General features: G+C 39.7%; 1 protein-coding gene across 1 annotated transcript in view; it reads right to left on the bottom strand.

The window, feature by feature from the left end:
- DGKI (diacylglycerol kinase iota) overlaps positions 1 to 14,784 on the bottom strand; it is a 419,283-nt gene that overhangs the window by 202,550 nt on the left and 201,949 nt on the right. Inside the window, 2 exon segments of the mRNA XM_072762958.1 lie at positions 9,278 to 9,394; positions 12,818 to 12,889. Of these exon segments, the coding sequence (XP_072619059.1) occupies positions 9,278 to 9,394; positions 12,818 to 12,889 (189 nt within the window).

Here is a 14,784-nt window from a genome sequence, read left to right as displayed (position 1 = left end):
TGATTTAAAAAGTCTTCCCTCCCCTGGTAGCCTTGATTTATTCTTCTCATAGAAGTGCCTCCAACTTGTGGAATACAGTGACCCCAAGTTTAGTTTCCCCATTTTTCTCTTTCTAGGAATGTTATGGGCCCCAACCTTGTGATTACTTCAACTAACCATTTACTCTTAATATATGATACAGATGCTTTGAGAAGAACCTCTCTTAGGGGACAGTCACAACTCACTGGTTTAATTAGTGGAGAGTCAATAATTAATTAGATTGCCATCTTCACAAAGGCAAGATGTTACTATCATACCATAGATGGTTAGCAAACTGTTGAATGCCTGAAACACAGAATTCTTAACTTAAAAGTTTATATAAGCATATATACACATGCATTGCCCAAGCAGATAAAGATTTTCAAACAGCTTCAAGAAACTTAGATATCTATTCTTAGGTTCCTGGGTATTTTTTTCTTACCGCATTCAAAATAAACCTTAGTCTAGAGTACAGATATTAACACATTCAAATTAGCAAAATTGAAACTACATTTTTTTTTTTACTTTCATTTGGACCATAAAAAAATATGTTGCTCTGTAGCTGGTACTCATCAAGGATGAAGGAAGTTTTCTTTCTCCATCAGATTAAAAGAGCTTTCAGGTTCTGAGTCTCACCAGAAAAGAGAGATCCAGAAGTTCATGGGTGCTCTAGGCCCCAGGTTATTTCTTACCACTCACTGTAGACTACACTTGTCCTACATAAAGAACTCCAAGTTTCTGAATTCCTCTTTAAATTGATCTACTACCATGTTCCACTTTGAGGAAACGTTTGCATTACTAAAGTATTTCCTACATGTTAACTACTTTGTTTAAAAGGGAAGAACTACCTGGAAACTGTAAACAATGAATCAGTCCCAAGAAGAATGCTAGAAACTATTAGGAGGGCAATTAATGATATCGAATGGTTCTCAACCAATCACTGCACATTGGCCTCACCCAGAGTTCTTTTAAAAATGCTGATGTGGACCCCCCCAAATATTCTTTGTTTGGAGTAAGGCCCAGGCCAAGATACTTTTGAAAAGTTCCCCAGGCAACTGTAGTGTGTAGCCAGAGTTGGGAACCTCTAAAGTAAAAGGGAAAAGTGAGGGAACATACCTACTGGACTAAAGCATAATTTCAATGGGATAAAGAGTGTGAGCTGCGGAATCTGACACAACGGGTGGTAATTCTGGGTCTTCCAGTTACGAGATCTATGACCTTGGCCACGTCAGTCAAGCTTTTGAAATAATGATTCCTTAATTTTAAAACGAAGGTGATAATACCTACCTCCCAGGACAGTTGTGAAGTTAAAACGGGAAAAGGTATGTGAAGCAGTTAGCTTGGTATCGTCCCATGATAAGCACTTCCATAAATGTTAGTTGCCTCGTTCATAGCTGTATATCCCCAGCATTGAGCACAAATGCCTGGCACATAGTATGCACTCAAATCATTGTTGAAATGAATCAATATTATAATTCACAACACTTACTGATCTTTCCTGATTTTGGAAAGGATCTTTCAGAAATGAATTCTTGTCTCCTAACTTCTTTGTTGTTTTAGTTCATTTATTGCCAAGAGCAATGCAGGGAGCCACGTGCTTTCAGGAACACGCTATAGGACTTGGTTCTTGGCAGGACTCAATAAATAAGCGCTATGAGAAAAGTCTAATGGATCAGACTAAGATCACTCCCTAAACTTGCCTGATCACAGAAATCACAGTTCTTCAAGGGATTCTGCAGATCAAGCATGTTTGGGAAACAGTTAGAAAACACATCAAAGGAAGGCTTCATGTCTGAAAACAGAGCAGGCAAAGAACTCCACTCTAATAGGGAACATACATACAACAATGGCCTTTCTCACACAGATATAGCAAATATGAATGCTTCTGAGCCTCATGGAGCCAAATGCACTTGAGGTCTTCATCTCACAGAACAAGAAGGGAGCCCAGATGAAGCACAGCGATTGACTTACAGTACCTGGATGCTTCTATGTGAACTCTGAGGAAGCTTACAGCCCTATGGATAGTCAAATAGCAAAAGATAAGCAGTATGGGATTTCACAGCACACCTCAAAATCCCCAAGGCTTCCTTCTGTTCAAGTATAAATATGTATCTTGGTCTCAACACAGAACTTCTTTTAGAAGGTATCATCATCCAGTGAGGAACAGATGGATGTGAAAGCAGATTTGGGTTGTGTTTCAGCCATGACAAGACAAGTTAGCTAGTCTTGCTAATCTGAGATATTGCTCACCCTGCCTGGGTCAGTTGTGAGAATTAAAATAGCATGCTTTTCAAGAACATAAAAATTATTCCAAGAAGTTATTTTGTAGAATTGTTGGTTGCATTATCCAAGAAACCATCGATACTTGTCCTGTGTTCTAAAACAAAGCATCTCTGTTATCAAGGGCAGCTAATTCAGTGATACAAAGGATTTACTTGGCAAGTTGAACACCATCCAGTGAAATGTTATACCCTCATATGGATTTTTGCATTTTTCTGACTCTAACAGCATTTGCCCCCGTACATTCTGTGTCTACTCTTTTGTTCAAGTTCTAAGAATAGATAAAGGCCTTTTGTTTTACTTTATTTTATTTTTTTCTATGCCAGGTATTGGGGCAGTATTACTTTACTACAGAAATAATCCTATCAACAAAAGCCTCTCTCATAGTCAGGACCCCTTCCTGGGCTGTTAAAAAAAAAAAAAAAAAGAAAAAAGAAAAAAAGCCTACAGGTAAATCACTCAACTGTAAATAAAACTTAATTACCTCTTAATACCCTTCAGGGGTTTTCCCAGATTATGGGATCACAAAGGACAGGTTATAACAACAGCTCTAAAGAGAAGATATCTCATACTTCATCATGCCGAATGAAGCCTTCCCCCATCTATATGGGACAAAACTCTGATGGATAGTAGGAGAGGCATGGACTTCATCTATTAGACGGTATTCTCCTGCTGCCCCACTCCAGCTGCACCACCAGGACAAAAGTTGTTCCGTAGGCAAGCAGAGAAATAAAGAAAACTAATTCCAAAAGATAAGGACAGAGTCTTTGCTATTTCTCAGGGATATTTGGTTAAATTACAGCAAGTATTGCCTAACCTTTATAATTGAACAAAGGAAATGGCTTGAGCAATTCTGAAAGAGATGGCTGATCATAGCTATTACATGTTCTGGGTCTCCAGCATTTTCACATTATCTGATCATAACGAATAAGAGATTGACATGGAGAAACCCATATGGGCTAAGGAGTTGACTGCAGAATTTTTTATAAGGAGACCATTAGAAACTATATATATATATATATATATATATATATATATATATATATACACACACATACATGAGCAGGAAGTTTTCCATGCAAAATGGACTTTTTCTTCCTCAAATGCTTGTTTCCTGCTGGTTGATTTTTTCCATTTGTTTTTATTGGGATTCCAAAAGTCATGCATCATGTGACCTTTTTAACAAGATATTACTATATTGTGATTGCTAACTGCTTAGTTTTTATCGTGATAACTATTTTTTTCAAGGTTGGTATGAATATCAATTCCAAATTTTGAAGTTAGAAGATGAAAAAGTTAACACCAACTTTGACATGTAATTTTGCAACTTCAACTTTTGTAATAAATCCAACTAGTGATTTGACTAAAAAAAAAGAAAAAGACTATAAATCTCCACCAATAGGGAGTTGGCTAAATAAACTGTAATATATTTATAGTATGGAATATATGTAGCAGTTTTAAAAGGAGTTAAATTTACATGTATTAATACAAATTTTTCTCCAAGATTTTTTTAAACTAGGAAAGCCAAGTTTTAAAGTATTATGTGCAGAATGACGTCATTTATTAAAAACACACACCTCTAGTCTCCTATAATTTAACTCCACAAAAATTCACATATCATGGGTCTTTCTCCAACAGCTCCAAGTGCTCATATTTTAACATCTTTAACTTGTTTATCCAAAGTATTATCCTCTAACATTTTCAGTCCAGAGGAGAAACTGTGACATCTGTAACATTAAATATAACTTTGCCTTTAAATATATGAACAGATTTGTGCTTGATTCTTAAAATTTGGTTTGCTTTTAATTCTTGACTGTCTTCTAAATTCCATCATCTTTTGTTTTCTAGCTCTCTCCAAATGAGTTGGTGATGAAACCCAGCAGACCATCCAAACCAGCCCCATTCTCCATACCATCCAAGCTTCACACAGCTGGTCACAGAGTGATGATCTACTCAGAACCATCCATCCTTTAATAGATACGTAAAATATATAGTTTGATTCCACTTCATTACAACCTGTTTTTCCTGGCTGTTATACACACAAATGGCTTTCTTCCTCTCTTGGGTCATTTTCTTAGACATAAGCATCAAAAGTAAAGCTGACTTTATCTAGTGATCCACCTTAACTGCTATTCTCAGTATCTTCTCTAAACTCATGTTGTCCTTCTTCATCCCTCTTCCCAGTGTGGCCCCTCACATCCTTCAAGACTGAGTACCAACAGGACTTTCTGTTTGGCTTCCAACCATCTCTGCGACCAAAATCAATCCTTTCTACTTCATGCTTCTACCTCATTCCTACATCTCAGCCATCTTTATCACCCCCCGTGTGGGGGGGGGGAGCTTCCCATAGACCATGGCTGGTTCAACCAACCTGTGGGGCATCCTCTCTCTCACCACCCTGTGTGTATCTGTCCTACAAGATGCACACTGATGACAGAAGCAAACCTTCCAGATACCTGAAGATCACTCCTCTTTTTTTAAAGATTTTATTTACTTATTCATAAGAGACACACAGAGAGAGAGGCAGAGATGTAGGCAGAGGGAGAAGCAGGCTCGCCATGGGGAACCCTATGCAAGACTTGATCCCAGGGTCCTGGGATCATGACCTGAGCCAAAGGCAGACGCTCAACCACTGAGCCACCCATGTACCCCAAGACCATTCTTTTTATTAAGAATTTATGGGTGGCTGAATTCCTTTTCCAGAATCCACAAACTCTCTGCCCAGTGGTTTAGTTTGTTGTATCAGTTTTCTCACCTAGGGAGGATACTCTTTGTGGACATCAGGTGAACATCTGTTTCATCTGTGGACATCCCACTGCCTATAATGGCATCTGTGAATGGAGTTAAACATCTACCTCACTCAGTTAAGAATATCTTCTTGTTTTTAAGCAGTATCCTCGAATACAAAAATATACAGAAAAAATATACATAAATTCTACAAGTAGGAAAAACATTTTGTCTGCTCTTCTCTAATTTCCAAATTCCTTTTTTAGCATTTCTCAATGTCTCCAATGAACTCTCTAATCTCACTGCTTCCAACACCATCACTAACAGCTTGTCACCCACACTCCAAAAACTATAGCTTTAGGGCAGCCCTGGTGGCTCAGGGGTTTACCAACACCTTCAGCCCAGGGCGTGAACCTGGAGTCCCACATCAGGCTCCCTGCATAAAGCCTGCTTCTCTCTCAGCCTGTGCCTCTGCCTCTCTCTCTCTCTCTCTGTTAGCAATCATGATTAAATAATTAAAATCTTAAAAAAAAAAAAAAAACTATAGCTTTGATGGTCATCAATGATCTATAGCCAAACACAAAGACTTTTTTCAATCCTTGTTATTTTTTAATGCCTACAGAATTTAACCTTGATGACTACCCTATTTTCTTTCCATTTTTAATAATGAAACTGTGCTATAAGGTCTCTCCCTGTTCTGCAGGATTCTCTTCCTTCCACTTTCTGATTGTGGATGCTTACTCGGTCTTCTTCAATTCTTCAATTCAGTAAATGAATAGTTCTTAACTCTCTCCCATGGGATAATCATGCTATGAACACACAATCTCACTACAGTGTAAAATACAATAGTTACAGTTGCATCTCAAGGTGCATTTGAGAGCATACCAGACACCAGGCTGTGACCCCTACTCTGCCTCTTTCCCCATGAGAATCCATCTCTTCTCATCTTCTCTCATTAAAATACAGATGGCTCAGGAAACCATAACTTCTGTCCTTCCTGACCTCTGTACAACTGCCCAAGGTTTTCTTCTTTTTTTAAAGATTTTTTTTTTAATTTTTATTTTATGATAGTCACAGAGAGAGAGAGAGAGAGAGGCAGAGACACAGGCAGAGGGAGAAGCAGGCTCCATGCACCAGGAGCCCGACGTGGGACTCGATCCCGGGTCTCCAGGATCGATCCTGGGTCTCCAGGGTCGCGCCCTGGGCCAAAGGCAGGCGCCAAACCGCTGCACCACCCAGGGATCCCCCAAGGTTTTCTTCTTGATGTAGAACTTCATTTGATATCCTGTACTCACAAGGAAAATAACAAGAGCTAACATTTATTGAGTTTTACAATGAGCTAGGTACTGTTCTATGTGCTTCATTTTCATTTCTTAACTCACTAGTCCTCGTAAAAACCCTATAATTAGGTACTAGTATTATTTACCCTTTGCAGACGAGAAGGCAAAGACTTTAAATTCTTTGAGATTAAAAATAAAAAATAAAAATAAATTCTTTGACATTATACAAGTTACTAAGCAGCAGAGCAAGATTATGAATCTAGGCAGTGAACTCATAAGCTAGAGCTCTTAACCACCACTGTATTGTCCCCCACGCTCATCGTACATTGGCTTACAAATAGAATTAAGTTATTGATTAAATTCTTTCTTTTGGGGGCCCAGACGAGGAGGGACTACAAAATTTTTAAAGATATGTGCCTCGGCAAGGCTTGCTATAGTAAGACAGTGTGGCAGCATGACATACCATTAAGAGCATAGTTTCCAAAATCAGAATCCCTGGGTTCATATGTTACCTTAAACAATTTAATAATTCTATGGCTCTGGGTAATTTATTTGACTTTAATTCCTCACTCTCCTCAGCTACAACGTGGGAATAGGATACCTGATGGGAATAGGTACTTGATGGCAAAATGAGATACTGAATGTAAAGTCCTTAAAATATTTCCTAATACATATAAAAGCATTCCATAAGTGTTAGTTTTCCTTATTATTACACTTTCCTGAATCACAGAAGGACAATAAGAAGGTGTGTGATGAAAACTATCTGGACTTTGAACAGACTGTGAACTGTAAATACCATCCAACATTAAAAGTAACCAAGATTCCTTAGAGAAATGGCTGCTTCTAGGTATGGGCAGGAAATGCCTAAAATGATCCTGGAACATGATATGATTCCTGAAACTAAGGAAGGCATCAAAAACCTCATGGCTCATGAAAAATGGAGACAAGAGCCATCTAGAAGGGTCCAACTGGTCAAAGACATTAATACAAAAAAAATGATACCAATGGATTGAAACATGTTTTAAATATCACATGAGGTAAGTTGATAACTCATAATGATACTCTCCAAAAACCACCACCACCACCTTTAGCCAACTAATAACATTGCAAAGTTGCCAACTTATTATTCTGAAAATTTACAAATAAAGATAAATAAATATCCAAGCATTTTTCATGAATTAGCTTTATTTTTTTTAGTTCCCTTATTACCAGCAGGAAAATAAAGAAGAGTAAAAATTGTAAAAACAAACAACCAAAAACCACCTCTTGGAAACCCCTAACATAACAGACTTAGGCAATAATCCTTAATGGATAAAATGGTGAAAGGCTGATGGACAACTTTATGACAGATGGATCAGAAGCATAGCTCCCGAACTCACTGATCAGTCTTAGAACTAAGAGTAAACAATCTGCTGCCCCATTCCTCTGAAAGCAATATCACAGAAATACATCACCACCCATGTAGTACAAACTAGTCTCATAGCCTCCTGAGTCTGATTTTGGCCACAGCACCCTTGCTCATGCCATTCCCCGGGCCTGCTATTTCCTCCCTTCTCCATTGATCTAAATCCCACCCATCTTTATAGGGGTAGAACAGAACTCACCTCCTTCAGGACACTCCCTGATCTTTCCTTAGGAAAACCATATAGTTCTTCAGAACAAGGATCATACATTATATCCCAATGCCTAGGAGCTTTCTCAATGCCATGAAGGTTTTCAGTGTAAACATGTTGATTTAACTGAGTATTTGATATATAACTCAGAACACTGAATTTCAGGAGTTGGGGAATCAAAGAAGTAAAAAGGTTAGAGATTTTAAATTAACAGTAGGTTGGAAATTGGTACTTGAATTTCAAATGCAGTATTACACTTGCTGTCACCTTGGGCCACTCACTTATTAACAGCTCTTAGCGTTTGGCTCTAAAATATTAGATGAAAAGTCTAAATTCCCCATTTTTTAATACATGGATATTGCACTTGCCTCTGGAAGGGATTTCCCAAGGGCTTTTGTTGGATTGTAACTGGGAAAGATTATTACTGTATGTTACTCATCAGCAGAAGCTGAACTTTTTGTAAAAACACACAAAGCAAAACAGTCTCCCTGATCCACCACTTTTTAAAATAAAACAAAGTCAGTGAGAATAACCTGCAGGATGATTCTGAAGACCATATGAAGTAGGACCGCCATATCTTTTAAAGGTATTACATTCAATAAGGACATCCTATGGGCAGCTGTGTCCCCAGGAGAAGTATCCTCTTTCCCCCATAGCATTACAAGTATGCCATCTTGTAACTTGCAGCTCACAGGCTAAGATGTATAGGACAAAGGTAGAAATTTTGCTATCAAAGACTGTGACCCTGTTGAGAAACCACTAAGGTTTCCTGGAATATCACAGAGACGCTCTAGGACAGAATGTACAACAAGAATTGAATACAGAATGAGATTAGGTATTAAGAGGATAAATTCTACTTTGCCTTAAGAAAAGAGTGTTGCTCTCTGAGCAGGCCTTGTGTATTTAGGAAGGTCATGACCCACAGTCTGCCGTTCAGGTTGGAAGTGGTGGTAATCTCAACCAAACAATGAAGCCTGCACAGTTTGCCCTCACATTCACTCCCTGGGGATGCCCAGGCTGGAAGAGAAGAGAGTTGTGTCAGAATTAGCTGCACCCGCCACTAGTATTTAATGAACTCAGGAGGACACCCAAAGAGAGTTCATTAGCACATGAATGGGAAGGAAACATTCCTGCTGTGGAACTTTGATTTCTTTAAGGAAAGGGAGGCTGGTTCCATGAGAGAGCCCAACTGCAGTCATGTGATGGGCTAAGGGGATGAACTGGGGAAGCTGAGCGTGGGGCTGGGGGTATGAGTGTGCAGAGATTTTAGGAACCCAAAAAAAGAGGGCAAGAAAAGCAAGAAGCAGCAGTTCCTTTTTCTCTGCACTGGCCCAGCAGCACCAGGGTCCCAGAAGTTACCTGAGGCTTCTTGACCTTAATGATCCAGGTGGGCGGGACGATAACAGCAGCATGAGCCCCCAGGGAGCAGGGTTCCTCAATGTGATGCAGCATGAAGCAGGTCACCTTATTGTGAAACTGAGGAGAAAAACAGGCCAATAAACAATCCTAGGCAAAGGCCCCTGCTGCAGCAAGAAGGAATAGTACATGCACCCACGTGCACTCACCCAAACTCGCAGACCCTGAAGACACACGTTCGTTATCACTCCCCAAACAGCCCGGGAACTTAGAGACCAGATTTACAACTCATTCCCCTTCACAAACTGATAAAGAAATCAATTTTGTAGGTCAAGGCCAGCTAAAACTTTACAAGCTTTTATTAGGATATTTATATAATGAGGTCTCGGAGAGTTCTATCGATCCCAACCCTGGATGTTGCACTTGACTCGTGCTTGTTATGGACTTGATATGGGATAATGCTGAGGAGGCAATGAAGGCAAGCAGAGGCAGGTCCTCCCACTGGCCTCTCTTTTTTCTGATCATTGATGTAAATCCAGCACAGGTAGTCCTTCTAGTTTAGGAAGCCCGGGAAAGAAGCAAGACGTCTCTTCTAGAGAGTTCTTAATCTAAGAGGTAAAAAAGAAATTGCCTCTGCTGGGTTTGTCTGGGGCTGCTAAAAAATACAATGACCCTACCACACTTGATAAGTCTAAAAGGCTTCCTGTTTTTGAAAGGAAGAAAGTAAATGGAGACTGGTGATCATAACAATACCTCAGGATTAGTGGCTTAACTCTGCACCAATGGACTGAGTGACCATCATTTTCTGAATGTAAAGTGATAACGATGTGTGGTTAACAATTTTTTCCTAAGAAACAAAATCCACATTATGCAATAATTGGGGCCTTAAAGATTTAATCCATGATTTTTAAAAACTTTTACATCAGTTTCTACTGAATTATACTTAATGGAAGCATAATGTGTCATCTTAACAGGAACAATTTTAAAAATGAAAGGGAGCACTGATAACAATTATGTTGGAACAACAAACATAAATCAGGACTGTCTCAGGAAACCTGGCAAATATGGCCATCCCAATTATGTCAGAGAGAGAATTTGTCTTCATTTCTGCCTATCTTCACATGATCCTGTAGCAAATTACTAATTAAGTATGAATGCAAAATAAGTTAGTAATTTCTCCTACCACCAGTTATTTGTGATCTGCAAACAGTGATATACTGGAGAAACATTATCTAAATATCTTCTTCAAAACTGATTTTCTTTTAGCAATTCAAATAAACCCCTAACTGCATGCCCATTGCATTTCTAAAATACTCAAGATCGGGATCCCTGGGTGGCTCAGTGGTTTAGCGCCTGCCTTTGGCCCAGGGCACGATCCTGGAGTCCCGGGATTGAGTCCCGCGTCGGGCTCCCCGCGTGGAGCCTGCTTCTCCCTCCTCCTGTGTCTTTGCCTCTCTCTCTCTATGTCTATCATAAATAAATAAATCTTTAAAAAAAATAGTCAAGATCTCTGAGACAGTCTTTCAACTCTCAATTTATACCTGAGTACTCTCCAACCCAGACAAAGAGCTATCCAGATAAAGTCCAAAAACGCATAATTTTTACAAGGTGGAGTCAGAGCCTAAACCAAAAAACCTAGCTTTTGAACCCAGTTTTTTTTTTTTCCCCTGCTGCAGAAAGTGCCTACAGACAGCACTTGTTTGACATCAGATATTCTTGAAGAGATTACCAATAGGGTTAAAATATATCCCCAATGCAATTTGTCTTAAAATGCTTTGTCTTAACTTTTTGTCATTTAACTGTTTGTCACTAACTCATCTTCTTGCAAAATCACCTACAACATGATTCAATTGGACTATGAATTAGTGAGAAGAGATCATGTGCTTCACAGAAAGTAAGACTGAGTTCCCAAAATCAATGGATGCTGAAGAAACCCTCTCACCACAGCGTGGTTGCTACAGGAGTGGAGCCAACGTAGTCCATAGGAGCTCAAACTATCAATGATGTTATCCCACAAGTGGAGTCTCAACAGATCAGGGAAACTCACAGCATAGATGCTGTTAGTGACACCTGGAACCTGAATCAGTTTCTTTCTCTCCAGGTGGAGATACTGCCTTGATGGCATAGTTTCATTCAAGGACTAGGATGACCTTACATTTATGAGCATGTTCTTGAACAGAAGCACAAAGATTATTTGTGTAAAAATTAATTGAAAGGAGATACAAATGCCTAGAAAATGTGGCAGGATGAGGATACAGTAAGCATTGAACTTTCCAGACTAGTGCATCCCTACCTAGTGACAGTAGGTTCTCTTGATACATAGGGAACTAGGGAAATTATGCTAGAGAGATATAGGTCAAATGTCATAAAATTCCCCAAATTCAAAAGCTTCTGCCCCACAAAAAATATCAATTTTATGTGTTTCAACTAAATGTATCTGCTCCTGCCCTGTGTGCTCATTTGGCTAGTTAAATCTGATGTATGTAGAGGGCTGAAGTCTTCCTGCAAAACCTTAACTTACCTTGAACACCGCAGTCCTTTCTTTTCAGGTTGTCTATGCAATGAGTGGACTCTATGCCACAGTCATACAGTCATTCAACAAAGTAGGTGAACTGAGAGATTACAGCAGAGGTCCACAAGCTTTTTCTACAAAAGGCGCAGCTAGTAAATAGTTTAGCTTTAAAGGGCCATACTGTCCCTGTTGCAATTACTCAACTCTGCTGTTGTAACATGAAAGTAGCTATAGACAATATGTAAATGGATGGGCATGGCTGTGTTCCAATAAAATGTTATTTATAAGAACAGGCCATGTCAGATTTGGCCTATGGGCCACAGTCTGCCAACCCATGAGTTAGCATCGTCTGTTTAAAAAAAAAAAAGAACAGGTGCATAAGCAAACAAGAAAATGAACCATCTGGTTGGAACAGAGGAGATAAACAATGGATAAAGGATAGATAAAAGAGGAAAACAGGGAAACTACCATTGGATCCTAATGAATATATATGCCCAAATGTAAAGAAGAGTTACATTTCAATGAGCATTTGCACAGCTGTAACCAGATCCAAGCCTAAAGAGAGTACAAGACTGCCCCTGACCCCAACGCAACCCCATAAAAGTCACCCACATCAAAAAACAGAAGAACCAAGATGGCTGGATTCCAGTGTTAGAGAGATTATCTAATGTTGCAAATTCCAACCATAGAGGAGTTATCAACAATCTAGTGTGGTGGAAGAAATACGTTCTAGGGATGAGAAGTCCTCGACTGTAGACCCAGGGTGAGAACCAGGGGAGGATTTCCCAGTCTCTGATCTTAGGTTTCAGTGTATATAAATGAAGGGGTTGATTGACCTCTCTAGTTTCTCCCAGGTCATATAGGCTATAGTTCTATAGTTTTAATCTATCTTTCTTCCTTCAAGGATCCTAGGTGAGAGAAATAATACATAAATTAGAACCTTCCACTTATAGACAGCAACTCAAGTAATGATGTAAGTCTACTTTGATAAAACATGAGCCCACTTTGTTTTATTTCATCCCCAAACTTACCGCCTGCTTGCACCAGGAACAGCTGATAGCCACAATCTCTTTACTGTGGAAGGAGAATTTTTGCTGGAAGCCCTGGGATGTTAGGATAAGAGATAGAGAATTTAAAACCACTTTAATCACAGCACACACTCGCCCTCCTGAAGTCCAAAGAAGTAAGGCCAGAAGTGGCCCACCACTCAAGGTGACTAGCACTGCAAATGCCACAGTTAGCACTTGTGGCCTCCACCCTCCACCATCCCAGAACTTCTCACTCCTGAATCATCTGTAATGTGAGAGGAGGCACCAGTATTTGCTGTGCCACTAACTACTCAAGTCAGCCACAAAAAGTTGTTTCTTTTCCCCAAATAAATGTGGTTTAGATAGAGTTTTATTATAAGTAAAAGGAAAGCCACTGTTGGGTCACATGGTTCTTTGTGATGATGGGCATCCACCTCAGAGGTTCTGCACGATATGAACATCTAAGAACCCACAAAGAGAGAAATTAAATATCAGAGTTAGGACCTAGAAATCAGGGTCTGGGTAGAGTCCAAGGGTGTTGTAGGAAATTCAAACACTTTCACCATCCCCTTGGGACTCAAAATAATCAGCTTTCAATTTTTATTTTTCACTGGCAAGCAGCAATGAGATTAATGGAATAGCAAACACAATCCTCTTAAATGAATAAACAGAATTACTTATCCATCAAGAACAGAAGAGATGTTTTTTGGCGGCTGCTGTCCTTATAATTACCAGAGAGAAGTAGGCAGTAATGCTCAAAGAACTTTGGTTAGTCCTCCCAAAGCTTATCCATTTCTATCTGCCTGTGACATCTATAAGCCCAAATAAACTAAAGCAAGGCAATGACAAAAAACATTTGAAGAGAGGATTGTGTAAAGTGATCAAAAGAAAACAGAAAGATGTAATGGGCAGGGAAGCTATTAAGGTCCTGGCTGAAAAAGTCTTGCCTTAATGTGTATAGATCACTGTAAGAAAAAAAAAAATCAATTTACACATTATTAAAAGAATTCCCGATGGCACTTTTCTGCAGTCCCCAGAATTTCTACCGGTCTGTAGTATTTTATATACTATGGAGCACTTTCTCCATTTTGAGCCTCTCCATTCTCTTCAGTTCCTAAAGCACATTCACGTTCTCCATCTGCTTCTCTCATCTCCTGCACAAAACAAACCAGGATGGCTCTCAGCCCTCTATGCTCTGACTCCTCCTTGAATCCTTTTCTTTTGTCCCATACTCAAATCTCACTTCCAGAAACACGACTTAACATCAGACCTTCCTGGATTTTGAAAAACTTCTCCACCAGTCCCCCTTTCTCAGCAACTGAAGTGATAGCAATCATTCCAAGAACAAGGGGGTTGACGCAACAGGCTGGAGATCATTCTCCTTACAAGGCCAGCTCACAAAGTTGGCCCTTGGCTGGTAGGTAGAAACTTGGATTTCAAGAGTTCCCCAATTCCCCCAAACAGCTCAGAGTGGCTCACTACATCTAATGTGTTGGTACAAACAATGTGGTTTATGCTGCACACCTGCTTTCCTCCAGCAGGTCTGGGACTTGGGTGTGTGCCAGGCAGGAGGTGCTTATGCAACCAGCCCCCCAGTAAAAACGCTGGGCACTGAGCCTTTAATGAGACTAGGAGACAATCTTTCACATGTGTTGTCACAACCCATGTGGCTCTGTTAGGAAAGAACTTTTAGAAGGTTGCACCTGGTTGTCTCCAGACTTTGCCCCATATGCCTTTCCCTTTGCTGATTTTGCTGTGTGGCCTTTCATTGTAATAAATCACAGCCGTAATACTTACTGATTCCTGTAATCCTAGCAAATCTTCCAAACAGGTGGTCTTGGGGACCCTAACGCACTCACCTCTCCCAAACAATGCCTCCTTCTGTCGGTGATACTATCATTTCCCAAAAGGAAGCACTGCTTGTAAAACACATATGGATCAATTATTAGGACAGGTGTGGTGTTCACTGC

This window comes from Vulpes vulpes, chromosome 7, assembly GCF_048418805.1.
Source record: "Vulpes vulpes isolate BD-2025 chromosome 7, VulVul3, whole genome shotgun sequence".
Classification (NCBI taxonomy): domain Eukaryota; kingdom Metazoa; phylum Chordata; class Mammalia; order Carnivora; family Canidae; genus Vulpes; species Vulpes vulpes.
This window is presented reverse-complemented; position numbering and strand designations above follow the sequence as displayed.